The sequence below is a fragment of the Bos grunniens genome, chromosome 21 (genome assembly GCF_055505025.1).
Source record: "Bos grunniens cultivar Pamir isolate PY7600 chromosome 21, Bosgru_T2T1.0, whole genome shotgun sequence".
Lineage (NCBI taxonomy): Eukaryota > Metazoa > Chordata > Mammalia > Artiodactyla > Bovidae > Bos > Bos grunniens.
The window spans coordinates 56,301,555-56,320,570 of record NC_141185.1 but is presented as its reverse complement, the minus strand read 5'-3'; the positions used below and the strand labels follow the sequence as shown (position 1 = coordinate 56,320,570).

General features: G+C 39.7%; 1 protein-coding gene and 1 long non-coding RNA gene across 38 annotated transcripts in view; one reads left to right on the top strand and one right to left on the bottom strand.

Annotated features, from left to right (window-relative positions):
• Window positions 1-19,016, bottom strand: part of CHD2 (chromodomain helicase DNA binding protein 2) — a 112,101-nt gene that overhangs the window by 46,037 nt on the left and 47,048 nt on the right. For 19 of the 32 annotated variants that reach the window (XR_015150121.1, XM_086364778.1, XM_086364784.1 and 16 more), the window contains 6 exons: window positions 17,960-18,150; window positions 7,375-7,563; window positions 5,608-5,770; window positions 5,123-5,275; window positions 3,315-3,386; window positions 79-228 (listed from right to left, as the gene is read on the bottom strand). Coding sequence is in view for 31 of the 32 variants with exons in the window: in XM_086364778.1 (XP_086220904.1) it covers window positions 79-228; window positions 3,315-3,386; window positions 5,123-5,275; window positions 5,608-5,770; window positions 7,375-7,563; window positions 17,960-18,150 (918 nt within the window). In the remaining variant the exon portion in view is untranslated. The remainder of the gene's footprint in view (window positions 1-78; window positions 229-3,314; window positions 3,387-5,122; window positions 5,276-5,607; window positions 5,771-7,374; window positions 7,564-17,959; window positions 18,151-19,016) is intronic. The other 13 variants (XM_086364793.1, XM_086364792.1, XM_086364794.1 and 10 more) reach the window with 3 other exon arrangements.
• Window positions 2,697-18,906, top strand: LOC147349767 (uncharacterized). Of its 6 annotated transcripts, none has more exons than XR_015150130.1 (5): window positions 2,725-2,951; window positions 3,035-3,162; window positions 3,275-3,417; window positions 11,868-12,029; window positions 18,686-18,906. It is a non-coding gene; the product is annotated as an uncharacterized LOC147349767 (long non-coding RNA). The 6 variants fall into 6 exon arrangements; XR_015150134.1 differs by lacking the exon at window positions 3,275-3,417 and adding an exon at window positions 9,495-9,679 and having other exon boundaries at window positions 2,737-2,951; XR_015150133.1 differs by lacking the exons at window positions 11,868-12,029; window positions 18,686-18,906 and adding an exon at window positions 8,635-9,077 and having other exon boundaries at window positions 2,697-2,951.

The window sequence follows — 19,016 nt, the reverse complement described above, 5'->3', positions numbered from 1 at the left end:
CTACGAGCTAATTAACAGGTATCTACCCAGAGACAACGACCTCCCCTCCAAGCCACTTCCAAAGGCTTCTCCACTGACCTGCTTCTTCTGACCAATTCTGTGGGCTCGGGCTTGTGCCTGCAAGTCGTTCTGGGGGTTCCAGTCAGAGTCAAAGATGACAACTGTGTCCGCTGAAGCCAAATTGATTCCCAGGCCACCAGCCCTTGTCGAGAGCAGGAAACAGAAGTCCTGTACACAATGCAATATACTACTTTATGCAGTGGCCTCTCAGAAACAGCCTCACAGTCCAACAAGCCCTCACACCTGGAAACCCCTGCAGGTGCGAAGAAAAGTGAGATATGATGGACAAACTTTATGGAGGCTACAAGAATGTCAGGGACTTGATGGCAGAGTGAATTTTCATTTGATTAAAAGGTAAGAGTTGGTGCAATGAGCTAAGGGAGTCAAGTAGAAATGGATAAGGCAATAGGAGCAGAAGAATTAGTGGTCTTGCCCAACTAAAGCTAGTATACAAGTAGTTAACAGAAACCAGACAAACTTAGTTATCAACAGATCACTTCAGTACGTTGTCTACACACTTATTTCCTGGGTAAAGGAGAGTTATGCCATGTAAGGCAGGCAGTCCGTATAAGCAAGGAAACTTTATTGAGCAAATGTCCATTCATTTATTAGGCTGCTGAGGAATACAGAAACACTGTACTGACAGGCGACATGACGGAGCCACTGGTAGCACAGGGCCCTCAGTCACCACGGACATGCACCAAGGAAACCAGGGAAGGACAAGCTGAAGAGCCGCATACGGGAAAGACCCAGGCCCTGATGCATCCCAGCTTCCACAGCAACGGCATAACAGAGACTGGGCAGGCAGCCCACGCCCATCTGCATCTCGTGAAGGTGGTATCTGCATCTCAAACACTGGTAGTTCTGAGTTATCTTTTGATAGATGGCTGTACTTAATACATATACATAAATGCAATGAAAGGGTCTCCCCAGTCTGAATAACAGTCATTCACCAACACTGTTGGAGAACTAAAAATAGAGAGAGCTGTCTCACAAGAACTTTAAACAGTTCCAAGAGAGAACTGATCGCCAGGGGTGTTGAAGCACTGAGTCTGTGATCCTTGGTAGAAATACCCAGCAGTTCCACACTCTAGAGCGAAGCCCACAGGTAAACACTTGAGAATAAGACATCTAAAACATAAACGACATCTGAGCTCTGAATGATCATAAAAAATTATTTTCAATGGCATTCTTTATCAAAGGTAGTATGCAGTATATTAAGATATTAGTTATGTCTATTACCAAATAGGTAAAGGTTAAAAAAACTATGAAACTAAAGGGTGAGGTAAAATAGAAGTATTCATACATAAAAGTATAAATATAGGGACTTCCCTGGTGGTCCAGTGGCTAAGACTCCGCGCTCCCAATGCAGGGAGCCTGGGTTCAATCCCTGGTCAGGGAACTAGATCCCACATGCCTCAGCTAAGACTAGGCACAACCAAATAAATTAATACATTAGAAAGTATGAATATAAATTGTTTGGAAAAAGTGATTCAGCAAAAGGCACTAAAAACCTTTTTTACATGCTCACATCCTCTTAACTAAACATCTGACAACAATAAAATGGTTAAATAAATGAGGGAATAGGCATGAGAAATATTAGAAACCATGATTTTTAAAATCTTTAAATGATACGGAGAAAATGCTTAGAGTAGAATTTTGAATGAAATGTGACAACAGGACTATATGCAGCCTGATTCCAACTGGGGCAAACATATAAACAAATAAACGGTTTCCTCTGGGATGAATGAAATGGACCCAAATGATACGAATAGCAAGCTGGAGAGCGAGTTTGTACAGCTTTTCTTCTTGGTACTCTTCACCAACTTGCAAAATTTCTAAATGTGCATATAATCCTTTCCCCCAGTAATAAAGTATATAAATTTTTAAATTAATTTAAGAAAGACTCGGGTTTGCAGAAAATGGTAGAGAAACCATTTTCTCCTTCTAGCCACGGGGAAAGGGGCTGAGTGGAGAACTGTGAAGAAACTGACTTTAGTTTTTTCTGACACAGGGCAGTACAAGACATCTAACTCATACTGAGTTTAAACCTAGAGTAGGGCACAAAAGCCAACCTCAGCACACTCTGAATAATGACAACAGCTGACACTGACGGCACGCTTGCTCAGGGCTGCGTGCTGACTGTTACTCTGAAGTCGCCACCGCAGGGTTACAAAGCGGGGAGCAAAATCATGTGAAAGTTCATAGGTGAGGAACTCGGAGGAGGGAAAGGAGGAGTGGGAATTAGATGGTTATCAATAGTTTTAATAATTCAATTCCTCTTGTCCTTGACTATTCAGAGCCTTGGTTCTGAAGAGATTAGTGTCTAAAACTCCCCAAGGAAACTAAAATTTTAAGCTAGAGAAGAAGCCAGAATACCACAGTCTAATTGGGCCTGTGTGCAATTCGAGGGGCAGGAGTCCTGACTCTCTGGAGTGACAGACGCAGTGCTTAAAGCTCATGAGAAGCAGAAAGTCAAGTCCGGTCTTTCTACACAGAAGAGCCGCCTGGGTTTCAGAGGCTCCCACGCTCTCTCCACAGACTGCTTAGTCCCACCTCCAGCGCTCTCCTTGGCCTCCTCCCCTCCTCATACCACTACAGCCCCCCACGCTAAACCTCTTCCCCCTCCTTCTCTCAAATCCCACGGTATTTAACAGCTTGACAGGCACACATTACAAGGTTACACGGCTTCTAGCTTGTCCTAAGGGCTCTTCCACACAAGCCTTAAAAACAAAATACTTCATATTGCCAAATTCAAGCTGAACACCTAACAGATGGACCGATGCTGCCATCAGCCCAAGCAAGGGAGTTAAGCCACATCCCTACCAAGGTCCAGCACATCTGAGACACCACAAACACACTTTCTAAGACTCAAGTCACCAAGAGCACAGGTCGGAACCTTCTGAATTAGCACACATGTCAAAGGTAATCCTATTGGTCAGCCCTCCACAACCTGGCCTTGTTTTTCTTCTAGGCTCAGAAATTTGTCATCTGGGAGCACCAGAGAGCACTCGGTTGATATCAGAGCTACTCTGCCATTAATTCAGCCCAGGGAAGAGAAACAAGCATGGATATGCTTTTTGGGGGTGACAACCAAACAAGGTAAGAGCCACCTTTTACATCAGTGATTTCTCTTATCAGGTAGGACACTGTTCTGTGAACTGTTTCTGAAACAGAGTACATTCAGCTAGAAAGGCTTTCCCCCTTGATACAGAACCCAGACTGCCCAAGTAACAAAGCCACGCATGCCGTACCTCAGACCCATCTGCGTTGAAGTGGTCCAGCGCCTGTTTTCGGATTTCTCCCTTGATGGAACCATCCAGACGCTGTAAAAATAAACCACGAGAAAATCATAAGGTAGGAAAATCAGCTGCACTCAAAATAGAACAGAAGACTTGAAACCTTCCTCACTCCAACACCCTCTGAGTAAAAATAACCAGAACACACTGGCCAAGTGCCGTCCAGGGGCTGTGCTTGAGCAGCACACCCAACATGCCCCAAGCTCTCTGGTTACACACTCAAGCTCAGAAGCTTCTGGTTCTGAGGGCCACCTAGGTCCATCCAAGGATGAGAATTGCCGCTAGGACATAAGGAGAAAGACGGCAACCACGCTGTGCTTAGAGGCTTTGTCTGATTCTCCATCTGTGGGTACTCAAGAAATCAGGAAACACTACCACTGCTCACCTCACAATTAGCTCCTGCGGAAAAGTGACGCTCCTAAGTTAATATGGCTGAAAGCTGCCCTCATGTTAACTGCTATATACAGCAAAAAATCCTTTACATAATTTTGTTTGGAAGACATTTCCCCACAATATTGAAAACATTCAGCTGGTCATATACCCCAGCTTTTCCAAAAACTAAAGCATTCAAGCAGCCAAAATGTATCCTCAAGAGAGCCTCTGGCATTTCCCAGCACATACAATTCTTACATTAGACTGTATGTCAACTCTAGGTCCAAAACAATGTCACTGTAGAGATACCATAACATGTGGATACTGAAGAATTACTACCTGTACACTGTATATAAAGCATTTCTCACTCTTTAAAATCATTTTCATATTGCTGCCCCTTAATCACCACTTGAGACAAACTATCTCATTTTACAGAGGGCAAAACCGACCAGACAGATGTTGTCTGCTAGCCAGTCATCAGTGGCGGGGCGGGGCGGGGCGGGATCTGGAAGGACCCACAGCTCAGCGCTCTGCCCACCAAACCCAGAGCCACCTGAACACAGGCAGAATCACACGTGGGAACCCCCCTTCTTCTTTCTGACTACCAAGTCTACCTGACAGCCCTGACCCAAAGATAAGTCTTGAAATCAGAAAACCCAAATGCCCTCTTTTTAGTATTCTCACTAAGCGAAGGCAACAGGCATGATAACCTGAGCAGACACCAGACTACTCACTCCCTAGAGAAAAAAGTAACATCTTATTTCACTGATGCCAAATGATGAGCCAGACCTGAAAGCAGCCAGGGATCAGATGTACTGAAAGATCACTGACTCTTTCTGCTGTGCTATTTCTGATAATAACCACAGTATCAAGACAGCTGCTGAAAGACCACACCAGGTATTATGGATGTAACTAGGCCTTTCAGGGTACTTTGAAAGACAATCTGCACTGAGTTTTAAAGCTTGGTCTTCTTAGAATCACTAGCTTCAAGTATCTTCAATATCAGCCTAACTTCATTAGTTCATCCAAAACTAAAGAAAAAACTTATGTAATAATATTAGGCCAAATAAATTGCACACATGCCTATACATAGATAACAGATAAGTTTTTGTTTTTTTATTGTCTAACATGCAGAAAAATATTATGCTAAAGAAACTCCTTCTTCCTCCTTATTTTTCTCCTAATCTGACTGGAGATTAATGAATGAAGACAAAAACTCTTAATTTTACAAAAGTAAAATTAAGACCCTCCTGGACTCTTAATCTCAATTTGTTTCAAACAAGAAAACTCTTTGTTTTCTACCTGAGGCTAATTTAACAAGCAAAGCATACAACCCAGGAGGGAGGGAGGGAGAGAGGAAGGGAGAGACCCTAAGTACCGAGCATCCTTACCTGGAAAGGGTAGTGCTTAATAGTCAGGTACTCAGCCAGGATATCCAACATCCTCACCATCTGAGAGAAGATAAGGACTCTGTTTCCTCTTTCTCGAAGTCTTGTCAACAGTTTATCTAATAGAATCAGCTTCCCACTGCTCCTGATCAGGGACTGAAGAACGAAAAGACACAATCATGATCAAAAGGATACTTCAATCTGCCCTTCACCTCTAAGAGTTCATATTTTTAAAATCATCTTAAAGCTTCTGGAAGCCTTCTGCAATCTAGCTGACAAGCAATTCCTAAAATGCTCTTTACCTGGTATCTGTGACAATATACTTTCCAGGTTTTTCCTAGCTATTTGGTTTTCCTCACCTGTTTTTAAAGCTTCTTTTGATGCTCCTTGAAGAGCCATCAGGGAGGAAAAGGAGTGTTTTGAGTAAAAGCATCTACAGAAATTAAACTGTCCTTAAGAAACTAATTACAAACAAGGTAGGCACACACCAGAAGAACTTCCTGTCCATTTTCCCTTTCGTTTTCCTCAGGGGGCTTAATCAGGTGACAGTGGTTGCAGCATTTCTTCAGTTCCATCACAATATTAAGGAAGCCAGATGTGCTGCCTCTTGTTCCTTTGGCGAGAGCCTTGTAATTCCTGGTCAGAATCCATCTGCAAAGTAAGACAATAATGATATTATCAGATGCAAAGGAAGAGAACAGGGTATACCAGGGAGATTATAAAAGGAAACACTATGACTGAGGGCATGGGGGCGGAAGGGAACTGAAAAGGCGAGGAAGGGCACTTTACCTTCTGCCTCCTGCCACCTCAGCAGGAGCCCTCACACACCTCCAGAGCCAGACCATTGAACTAAGGGCGCTTTACCTTCTATCTCCTGCCACCTCAGCAGGAGATCTCACACATCTCCAGAGTCAGACCATTCAACATTCTATCAGGTATTCAACCTGGCTGAGCACAGGAATATTCAACCTGGCTGAGCACAGGAATATTAAGAGAGGATAATAACAATAAAAAACTGATGTATGATGCAGGGAGCTCAATGATTAAGGTGCTATGGGACAACCTATAGGGATGGGATAGGGTGGGAGGTAGGAGGGAGATTCAAGAGGGAGGGGACATATGTATACCTATGACTGATTTATGTTGATGTATGGCAGAGACAAACACAATATCCTCCAACTGAAAGTAAGTACTTTTTTTTTTAGAAAGCCAAGGCAACAACAACAACAAAAATATATATATATACTAGAACATATATTACATTTATATATTTCACATAAACAATGACTATCACTGAAGCTGTCTTTAATATAGTATAAAAGTAGAAATTAAGCTATCACAAATTAGAAAATCAGTTAAATAAATGAGATATATCAATGACAGAAGCTACATATCCATTTAAATTGTGTAAAAGGGAGTTTTACAGAATACAGTGCTCATGATGAGTGTGTTTTACAACTCAGTTTGGAAAGAAGGGAGGACGGGGTGCGTGAATATTCACACATATCCAAATAAGCTCTAACCACAAACCCCAAAATATGAGAAGCACTTTTCTTCTGCACTGTGAAATTTCTTTACGCTTTCAGCAATCACATGTTTTAGGAACCCATCTCAAAGAGGGATGGCTCAAAGACTACAGCACTATTTATAAAAGTTAAGTATTTGGAACTATCCAAATGTCCATCACTAGGGGACTAGTAACAAACTTTCCCACAGATCCACTATGCGGTTGCAAAAAGCAAGGGCTGTCTGCCTCTGTACACCACTGTGGAGTGTTCCCAGCACAGCTGTCTGGCATCAGTAAGTGAAAAAAGTAAGGTACAGAAAACTGCACAGTGTGCTACCATCTGTATAAGAAGACAAAAGGCCCGAAGAAGCTAGCGTGTATCTGCTTCTATTTTAAAAATTAAAAATAAAGGAAAGATAAACACCAAGACTTTTAAATATAACAGTAATCATTACCTAAGGAGAAGAGAAACTGGAATGGAGGAGACAAGAATGAAGGCAGGTCTTTGAACAGGCCAGACTTGGCAGTTTTGGCTTTGGAGCTCTGTTAACTATTAGTAATCATCAACAAAATTAAACAAAGCAATTCCTTAAAAATAAATTTCCCTCTCTCCGACCACAAATAAACTGCTATTTAAATCTGTGTTGAGACTTCACTAAAAAAGGCAGTTTACCTGTCAGTTCTCTCTCTCATGTGTTCCTGGCACTGATCTTAATCCCAGTCGGGCCTGACTCAGCCAATGACTTACTTGTAATACTGTTTCTGAAGGGCTGACATCTCCACTCTGAGAATCTGTTCCACTTTGGCAGGAAGAGATTTCTCCACATCTTTCTTCACTCTTCGGAGAAGGAAAGGCTCTAGCACCTTATGAAGACTCTGATAGCCATTCTCTCTCCCTTTCCCATGGTCTTCTTCAAAATCTTCCCAGAACTCAAACCTAGAGATAAAACAGAACAGTGTTACTCAATTACACAGAAAAAAAAAAAATTTTTTTCCCAATTAAAATTTCTTTTTTAAGGAACCAACTAGAAAAAAAAAAAAAAAAGTCCGTTAAAAAAAATGAGTCTTCCCTATAAGGATAAATAAATTTTATCTTTCACTAGCTCTTGAATATAAGAGCACGGAAAACAAAAGGCAAGGAAAAATCAACTGAAACAATTTCATAAGTCTATACTGGATAATAGCAGGTTTCCAATTCTGAGACTGGATCCAGGGTTCACAAAATATTTCAGTAAATCATGCAATTAGTACATAAGTAACAAGTTATTGTGATAAAATGTTAGGCAGAAAATTAATCATAAGCTATCGTTTAATAAGCTGCAATTTACAGGGAAAACAATATTCAGAGATAAAAGAATAATTAGTGGTGGTATCAGGGCTGTCACCAAATGTAAAAACTATATCGTTTCCATCAGTCATCCTTACTGCCCACAGATTTAAAAGTTAATAGATCACAATGACAATCAACCACACAACAACCCCCAGACAAGAAGAATGATGTAAGTGATACAAATTTAATACTAACAGAACTTGGAGGCACAAAATTTATCAATGAAATTTAAAGACAAGTCACCCATAACAAATTCTGCCTGGACTCTACAGATCAAAGTTTCTCCTGTGTAAATATTAATTCAACCATCTTTCGATCACTAAAGGACCTGTGGCAGAAATTCAGTATGGGACACTATGATCAAAGCTCTTTCAAAAATAAAAATTGAAAGAAGTTTCTTTCATGGGGCTTAGAAAAATATAAGCTTGCTGACTTGCCAAATGAAAGCCAAGAAAGCACTTGGAAGAAGCTGCTTAGTTCTGTGTACAGACTGAAGCTCAGTGGGTGAGATGAGGCCCTGCTGTGCCGAGGTCAGTCAAGTCCCGGAATTATAAACTCAGGACTTGACACTACCTAGAGTTACCATGTAATGAGATCTCTGATAAGAGAGAAAGTCAAATGCCAGCACTGCCTCTGGGCACAAGGATGTTAACTGTCTGCTGCCATTTCTGATCTCAGGAACGGCCAAGCATGCCATCAGGCACCAGGAGCATCAGTTTCAAGCCCAGTGACACCTGGCAATGCCTGAAACAACCACGTTCAGAGAGGCAGAGAAAACAACCTTTAGAGGTAGCGATCTGAGAATACCATTAAAGCTTCTCCCTCGACAAACCAAAGGCACACTGTATTCTGCCATACTGCTATGAAAAATAAGAACATAAATTGAAGAATTAAAACTGATAAGAGGATTAAAAGGAACAATGTAAAAAATGAGGTATCTCAACAGCATCTCAACGCAAAATGTATGAGGCAACTGGAAATGAAAGACCATTCCTATACATCAAGCTACTTTCTGAAGAGCTGGGAGATAAATAATTTCAAGGGAATGTTTTAATTTACATAACACATTTTAATTAAAACTACACTAGTCTAAAAACTTAATAAACTTTTTTTTAAAACAAGACTTACTGCTCCTACTGTTTTAGGCAACAAGTATTTTCACCCACCTAGTGTATTCTTATTGCATTAAAAAAGTTAATATGAGATATTATTTCTTAGATATATACTAAGTTATTTACAAACTGCCTATGGCTGCTTTCTGTCTATACAGCAGATGAGTAGTTGTGACAGAGACCATATGCCTAGTTGAAATGTTGACTACCAAGTTCTTTAAGAAACATGTGCTGGTCCATGCAGTGGACAACTGTCAGTTTGTAATACCATGGATATAAAAGGTATACCGTCATCATGGTGAACTTATAATGATACCACATCACAGCCTATAGAGTCACTATTTTAACTATTCCTCTGTTAATCAACTTCTGTATTTATTTAACATATGCGTCTCACCGAAGTAGAAACAATTCTGCATTTTCCAGACCTTGGGATTTTGCATAAACAGAAGCTCACTCTAATGAGGAACAACAAAGAAGAAAATTAAATCAAAGCAGGGAGAAAAGTATACTAGAAGTCCTGTGATAAATATGTGAAAGGAAAAGTGCAAAAAAATTCACAGACTGGACTAGACAGCAGAAGCAAAACAACAACAACAAAACACTAAGAGGTAAAAATCTCCGAAAATACTCTATCAAACTAAGTTATTTTGTAGGGTGGGTATGAAATACACATTTGCACATGATTATGTGTATACGCTGAATTCTTTGATGTAGTCGTAGCTCTTTCTCGCTTTAAAAGCAAGCCCCATACTTTGCAAAAACACTACATACAGAACACAGTGGCTCAACGATATGTGTCTCTAGTAAGGGTAGTAACCATAGACAGTAAGGGTGGGCTCCTGGTCAGAGTCGCTATGCAGAAAAGGCGACTGGATCGACTCTGCACAAAGGAAATGCCATCTCAGCTGGTTAAAAAGAACAGTAACTTTTGGATGCTGAGAACAATGGCCTATCACAGCTGAGGAAGGGAAAGTCCGGAAATTATATGAGTAAACCTCTCTTCTGTACAATGACGTTTCTTCAGCGGATCACTTCCCAAAAAGGAACACACGGTTGTAGAGAGCCGTAATGAACCTCAGGACCTACCACAAAGGGTAGGAGGAAGTACAGGATTTGTTGTCCACACAGCAAGCTCAGATGGAAATAAAGGAAAATCTAAACTCCTTAACTAATGGATTTCCTTCTTACACATACACCTTCGTGAAAAATGATTTTTTTAAATGTCTGAAAATAATAATGTTTTAAAAACAAAGTTTACAGAGAAAAAGCTCTCTTACACATACACATGCTGATACACACACACGCATACACACACATACACAAAGTACATCCCTTAACTCCAATCCACCCTCCAATAATTACCCAACTGGCCACATGGAAAACTTTGGCAAACACTAACTGAATGATCATCTCTAGTGGAAAAAAGTAATTCAAAATTCCTCTCTTCAGTTATAAAAACAAAAACATAAAACTTTTTTCCCAAAATGTAGCCCATGCTGGGTGGAACGCTGCAGTTGCTTAAGAGCATCAAAAAATTAATTATGACCATTTAGGAGTCAAAATCCCTACCATCCACCTCGCTAGCCAAGAACAAAAGGACAAATCTTAGCTAGCCATTCACTGGAGGAAACTAAGCATCACGTTTCTTTCTCTAGAAAATGAGCACATAAGTTCCCACAGGCCTCAAGGTTCCTACTATGCAGAATACTTCTACTTCATCTCTATGGTGCTATGAAGAATGCACTATTTCTCTTTAGAATTTGAAATTTAAAGACATGGGCCTGGGTCACAGAAGACCGGAGATTGGCCTCAGTCTATCCACTTATTAACCATATGATATGAGACATATCGATCTCAGTCTATCCAGTTATTAACCATATGATACGAGACACATTTTTCATCACCTCTCTAAGGCGGCATATTCTCACTACAATCTGAGGCTAAACATACACAGTATATCAAAAGTCAGATACAAGAAAACAATATGAAAACTCTAATATACTTGAAAATTCTCTTATCCATTTCAGAAAACAAAGATCACTAATAAGTGATACTCCCACTGTTTCTAAACTTTCATTCATCATCTGTTTTATAGCACACACATTTTGAAAAACACACTGTATAAAAACATGGGCTTCTGCTAATACATGACGGACAGGGTATTCATTACAGAATGGACAATAGAATGTTTAAAAAGAGAAGGGGGAAACTGCCTCCCTCCTCAAAAAGGTGACTGCTATTGACTTACAGAGCTCTGTGGGAGGAGCAGAGGAGCAGGTGAGCAGCAAATGGGACAGGCGAAAGATCAGCAATGAGACTGGGGGGAGGGGGGAGGACGGCAGAACGGGCAATGCGGGGAGGCAGCAGGAACTCTCTCGCATAGTGCTTCTCAAGGTGGTGACTTCACCCCTCTGGGGGACACTCGGCAATGTCTGGAGACATTTTTGGTTGTCACAACTGAGGAAGGGGGATCACTCCTGGCATGGAGTAGGTAGCGGCCATGGATGCTGAACACCATAAAATGCAAAGGAGAGCCACCCCCCACTTTGCAAAAAAAGAATTATCCAGCCCAAAATGTCAACAGTGCTGAGGTTAAGAAACTCTGTTCCAAGAGAAGGCAGAGGAAGGAGGAGTATAGAGGGGGGCCTCCTCTCTCACAAGTATACTATAGTGAGGATGCCTGCAAAAAAAGGAATAGTCTAAGCCTGTTGTAAAACTGCTGTAGTAAGAGCATAATCAGAGCAGTCAAGCTTCTCTGTCTTCTGAGGAGTCTTAAACTATTCTTCAAAACTAAAGGTGAAAAGAGAACAGCACAGACAAATGAAGACAGAATTTGTGGGTAGAAGGCCTGCTTTACAAGAAATACTAAACAGAGCCCTTCAGGCTAAAGTGACACCTGACGGCAACTTGACTGCACAAGAAGAAATGAAGATCACTAAAAGATGATAAAGTAAAATGGTAAGTAAGACTGTATAAATATATTTTCTCTTTTCTTAATTTCCTTCAAACACAAGCCTGAATAAAGCAATCATTTTATCACTGTATTCTTGGGTTTAAAACAATGAAGGAGGAGAAAACAGAACTATACTGCAGAAAAGTTGCTATATTTTACCAGAATTAAATCAGTATTAATTTTAAGAATATTTTGATAAGATGTATACACTAAACACCTTGGAGCAACCACTAAAAACTATTTGTTGAAACAAAAGAAGACAGCAAAGAAAAAAGCAAAGGAACAAAAAAGAAATAAGACATATAGAGGGAAAACAAAACAGACATAAATCCAACCATATCAATAATTCTACTAAATGTGAATGAACTAAGTACTCCAATCAAAAGGCAGACATTATCTTACTAGAGAAGAAGGAAAATCCAACTATATGCTGTCCACAGGAGCCACATCTTAAAGAAAGATACAGGGCGAAAGTAACCAATGGAAGCAGTACACTGTGCAGACAGTCGTCAGGAGAGGGCTGAGGAGCTAGAGATCAAAGCAGACCCAGAGAGCGAGAAGCAGCCCTGGAGATGAGGAGGGCCGTGCTATAATGGTAACAAGGTCAATACATCAGAAACAAACAACAAATACTGGTTTGGCCAAAAAGTTCATTTAGAGTTTTCTGTACGATGTTATGGAAAAACTCAAATGAACTTTTGGTCAACCCAACATAAATGTGCACACATCTAACAACAGAACCCCCTAACTGACAGAACTGAAAGAAGTAGGTCATTCAACAACTGTAGTTAAATATTAAAACACTTCACTCAATTACTGATAGAACTACTACACATGGGGTCGGCAAGATACGTAGGAGACTGTTAACAAAGGTGACTGAACAGACACAGAATTCTACCCAGCAAAGGCCGAATAAACATTTTTCAAGTATACATGGAATATCCTCAAAAATAAAAAACATACTAGACTATAACAAATAATTCATTTAAAGCATGTGCTCTAAGACAGAAGTAAACTACAAATCATTTTTTAAAAAAAAGAAACCCATGCACAAAAGAAAAAATCAAAAGAGCAATTCAAAAATAGGTGAAAATGAATTAAAACAAAAACAGAAGATAGCAACATTTACAGGCTGCAGCTATAGCAGTACAGGGAGGGAATCTGTATCTTTAAGTACCTATATTGGGAAAAGGAAGAAAAGATCTTAAATCAATAATCTAAGCTTCCATCTTAAGAAAATAGAAAACAAGAAAACTAAATGAAAAGCACAGGGAGACAATAATAAAAATGAGAGTGGAAATAAATGAAATTCTAAATAGAAAAAACAAAACAAACCAATAACCTCCAAAGCTGCTGTCTTTGAAAACATCCCTAATATTGATAACTTTTACCTATTATAAAAAGACCAAGAGACAAGACACAAATTGCCATAATCAAAGTATTACTTAGATCAGTATTGATTCTTGAAAAATTAAAAGGATCATTAGGAAATACTAGCTTTATGCCAACAAACAAAACAATTTAGATGAAATACACTAATTCTTAAACACAAATTAACAAAACAAAACAAAGTCAAGATGAAACAGAAAACCTGAATAGACCTATAACTAGAAATGGAAATATTCATTAAAAATTTTCTCACAAAGAAAAGCCAAAGCTCACAAGGCAACACTGGCGAATCCTATCAAATACTTTTAAAAGTAATACAAATCTTAACCAATTGTTTCAGAAAATAAAGGAGGGAATACTATACAATTCATTCTATGATCCTGATACCAAAGCCAGAAAGAAAGACATCACTAAAACAAAAACAAACAAAAAAACTAGGTACCTCAGGAACAAAAATGGAAAAATCTTTAACAAAGTATTAGCAAACTGAATCCAGAAACAGAAAAAGGATTCAACATTACGACCAAGTCAGATTTATCCCAGGAATGAAAGACTGACAATAGCCAAAAGGTAACTAATGCTATATACCACACGGGTGGAATATAGAACAGATATCACATGGTCACCTCCACAGGCACAGAAGAGCAACACATGACAAAATCCAACACAACTCAAGAGCTCGTAAAAACTCTTCAAAAACCAGGAGCACAAGAAAATTTCCTCAACCTTATAAAGGGTACCTAACAAAAATCCTGCAACAGCCTACTCCCACCAACTCTACTCAACATGGAAAATTCTAGCCAATACAGTAAGACAAGAAATAAAAGGAATCTACCTACACTGGAGAAATGAGGTACTACAGCCTTAAGAGAAGATGTGAGTCTAATAAAGAACTTCCATCTAGACCACTTTTAAAAAATTAAAAACCTCTTCAACTCATTAAGGGTGCTGCTACATGGCAGAGTAGAAGGATGTGCACTCATCTTTTCCTGCGAGAACGCCAAAATCGCAACAAGCTGTGGAACAACCATTGACAGGAATATGTTGGAACACAACAAAAGATACCCCACGTCCAAGGACAAAGGACAACAAGGTAAACAATTTAACTTAAAAATGGGTGGAAGACTGAACAGACATACGACCAAATATACACTAATGGCCAATGAACACTTGAAGAGATGTTCAGCATTACTAGTCATTATAGAAACGCAAGTCAAAACACAATGAGATACCACTATTTGCCCACCAGAATGCTGGAATCCAGAAGACTGACAATACACCAAGTATCAGCAATGATAGAAATGAAAAAATTCAAACATTTCTGATGGGAATGTAAAAAGGTAGAGTCTCTTTGGAAAACAGCCGGTAGCTTCTTAAGAAGTTAAATATATACTTTATGAATAATGCAGCAATTCCACTCCCATGTATATAGTCATTAACAAAATAGCCCCAAACTGAAGCAACCCAAACATCCATCAACTGGTGTATAGAATGGAATATGACTCCATAATAAGAGAATAACTCCTAATAAATTCTATAAATTCTATAACATGGGCGAATCTCAAAATAATTATGCTAAGTAAAAGAAGCCAAAAACAAAAGATTACTTATTAGGATTCAATTTAGATGAAATTTTTAGAAAAGGTACATCTCTAGAGATGAAAGCTGTTTAGTGACTGCCTAAGGCTAGAAGTTGAAGCAGGGATTAACTACAAACAGGCAAGAAGGAATTTTTTGCGGTGAGGAACATATTCTAAAGGTAGACTGTGGGGATGGCTGCACAATTCTATAAATTTACTTAAAAAAAAAAAAAAATTGACTTGTATACTTAAAATGGTACATTCCACGGTTGTTGCCGTTTTTCAGTCATCCAGTCTGTCTGACTCGTTGCGACCCCATGGACTGTAGCACGCCAGGCCTCCCTGTCCCTTGACATCTCCCGTACCACATTCTATGGTACATACATTATATTCCCATAAGCTATTTCCTTAGGCTGTCCAAAACATGCTGTGCTCAGTTTATGGCACAGAGTAAGCACTCAAGTCTTCTCCAAATTAAAAAAAAAAAAAAAAAAAAAAGTGGTGCTTCATCTATTAACTTGACAATTCTTAATTGAACTGTTTACTGCATGCCACGTACTATTCTAGGTCTGTGGACCACAGATGAATAAACAAACAAGATCCCTGCTACTTCTAAATGCATAATTTAATGGCACAGGATCAGTGAGGAAATAAATGGGGGTGGGGGGGAAGGTGACATATAGAAAATGAAACGGGGTGTGGAAGATAAGCATGTCCAATAAGGAATTTCAGGTTTGCTGGTCATGTAAGGTAAGGCAAAGGTATTAATAAGTGACTTCCCCTCTGAAGATGAGGAGAAAGAACATTCCAGACAAAAAGAATAGCAATGCTTGGACCCACACATATATGGGCAGGTTATCTTTGACATATACAAGACTATACAATGGGAAAGGACAGTTTCTTCAACAAGTGGCACTGGAAGACGTGGACAACTATGTGCAAAAGAACGAAATAGAGCACTTCCTACCACCACAACACACAAGGATAAACTCGAGATGGATCGAAGAACGAAATAGAGCACTTTCTAACACCACACACAAGGATAAACTCAAGATGGATTAGAGACCTAATTGTAAGACCGGAAGCCGTAAAACTCTTAGAAGAAAACATAGGTAGAACACTGTGACATAAATCATAGCAAGATCCTTTATGACCCACCTCCTAGAATCATGGAAATAAAAACAAAATAATTAAATGGGACCTAATTAAACTTAAAAGCTTTTGCACAGCAAAGGAAACTATAATCAAAGTGAAAAGACAACCCTCAGAATAGGAGAAAGTAATAGCAAATGAAACAACTGACAAAAGAATTAAGTTTCAAAATATACAAGCAGCTCATACAATACTCAATACCAGAAAAACAAACCACCCAATCAAAAAGTGGACAGAAAGATCTGAACAGACATTTCTCCAAAGAAGACATACAGATGGCCAATTAACATATGAAGAGATGTTCAACATCACTCATTATTAGAGAAATGCAAATCAAAACCACAATGAGGGATCACCTCACCACAGACAGAATGGCCATCATCAAAGAATCCACAAACAAGTACTGGAGAGGGTGTGGAGAGAAGGGGGCCCTCCAGCGCCGTGGGTGGGATGTCAACTGACACACCACTGCGGGAGATGGCACGAGGGTTCCTTTAAAAGCAGGAGTAAAGCCACCATGTGACCAGCAGTGTCACTGCTAGGCACATACCCCGAGGAAACCCAAACCCGAAAAGACACACGGACCCAGTGTCCACTGCAGCACTGTTTACAACAGCCAAGACACCGAAGCAGCCCCGACGTCCATCAACAGACGGATAAAGCAGCTGTGGTACACACACACAACGCCCATAAAAAGGAACACATCTGAGTCAGTTCTAATGAGGTGGATGAACCTAGAGCCTACTGTACAGAGTGGAGTAAGCCAGAAAGAGAAAAACAAATATCGTATATTAACACATATCCACGGAATCTAGAAGGAAGGTACTGACGCACCTGTTCACAGAGCAGCAATGGAGAGGCAGACAGAGAGAAGAGACTTATGGACAAAGGTGGGAAGAAGCAGAAGAGGGTGGGATGAATGCAGAGCAGCATGGAGGCGTGCACACCAACATTCGTAAATAGATGGCCAATGGGAACGTGCTGTATGACTCAGGGAACCCAAACTGCGGCTCTGTGATAACCTAGAGCGGGGAACGGGTGAGAGGTGGGAGGGAGGGGACATATGTACACCTGTGGCTAATTCATGTTGACATATGACAAAAATCAAAACATTGTAAACCAGTCATCAATCCACTAAAAACAATAATAAAATAAAATAAAGAAAAGAATAGCAATGCTTGGCTTGTTAAAGGAACCAGAAGATAGCCAGAATGGCTGGAGCACAATTAGTGGTGGAGAAAATGCTAAGATGGGTCAGATGCTGAGTAGGGTATTCCACATTAGGGTAACAATTTAGATTGCAAGTATCATCAAACACCATTGGATAATTTTAAAGTTTTATGAAATGTACATACCATCTCTCCCACAAAAATCTTTTCAGTAAAGACATCCCACAATTCTTTAAATAGGTAATTGTAACAAATCTCAAGTTGATGCTTTTACTATCAAAAGCTTAGATTTAGGATATTTTATTTTCAGATTGTATACCTTGTATACGCCATTCCAATTATACTGATGACCTTATAGCTACTGGGAGAAGGTATGAAATGTTTTCTATTTATCAACTATTTCCTCCAAAGCATTAAACAATTCAAATGCTTGGTAGACAGTATGCTTTCTTCCTTAACAGACTGATTTCTGAGCTTTCTATCATTTGTTACAAAACATTTCACACTTTTATTGCTGCCTCAGTTCCATGCTTTGCTTTCCCCAGACCATGCCATCTGTTTTCCCTAAGGTCTGCTAAAAAAGTTAAAAAGCATTGGCATTTCAGACATTCTAGCATCTTTTGAAATACATAGGAAGGAGCTTACTTCTCCGGCATAATAAAGTGCAGCAAGGACCAGAGCTCTTTGAGGGAATTCTGAAGAGGGGTCCCCGTAATCAGGAGCCTATGGTTGGACTTGAAATCAATCAGAGTTTTATACAATAAAGAGTCATCATTCTTCAACCGATGGGCTTCATCCACTCCCAGAAAGGCCCAGTTAATACTGCCCAGCACAGTCTAAAGTAAAAACAAAACAGAACGAGCCACCAGGTCAGAAGGGAACCTAAAAATACTTTCAAGTGTTAATCATCTCTGTACAAATACCATCACAAAGGTTTACACAGAAACATTTATTCTTCACTGACTTAAAAGTACGTAAGACTCTTCTGTTTATTCTCTTAGCTGCCAGACTGGTGTTTACTCTAAAGAACAGGTCATCCTCTAAAACCTACAGGGGGTCTTTCAGGTATCGCTGCATGCCTCAAAGCAAAAACATAAAAACTGGTATGTATGCTGGGCAAAAACAACACAAAAACAAAACTCATGATTTTGCAGTCTCTCCTTAATTAAGATTCTTCTCTGCCTATTCTCCATCCCAACCCTGAAAGCACAGAAACACCAAGAGCCACAAGCTACTACAAGCCACAGCTTGTAAACAAGCTGAACTTGCTTACACCTATCATCATCAATGGGATCACTTGGCACATACATTTCATAGTAACGGTAGAAGGAGATAATTTAAAAGAGCTTCATTTTTCTGTCCTCTTCACAGAGACCATTCACAACGTCTGTTCTGGAGAAGTGCTTAACAATAAGATGGCAAATGCCTGAGAGGCACTCAAGACCAGCTTCCAATGACTGACCAGAATCTCCTATCAGGTGTGGGCCTCAATCCCCTTTCATCCTGTCTTATTCAATTGGCTTAGGTGACCCAAGGTCCCATTCGACTGTAAGGTTCTAGGGTTTTTTTATATATACATAACCTTAACATTCTTCATGGATTTTCTGTTCTTCATTTGTTGGCTTTTTTAAATAAAAACAGAAAAATAACATGGCAAGGGGGAGGCAGAGACCACACCATTTGGACAAGTTACACTCCTGGG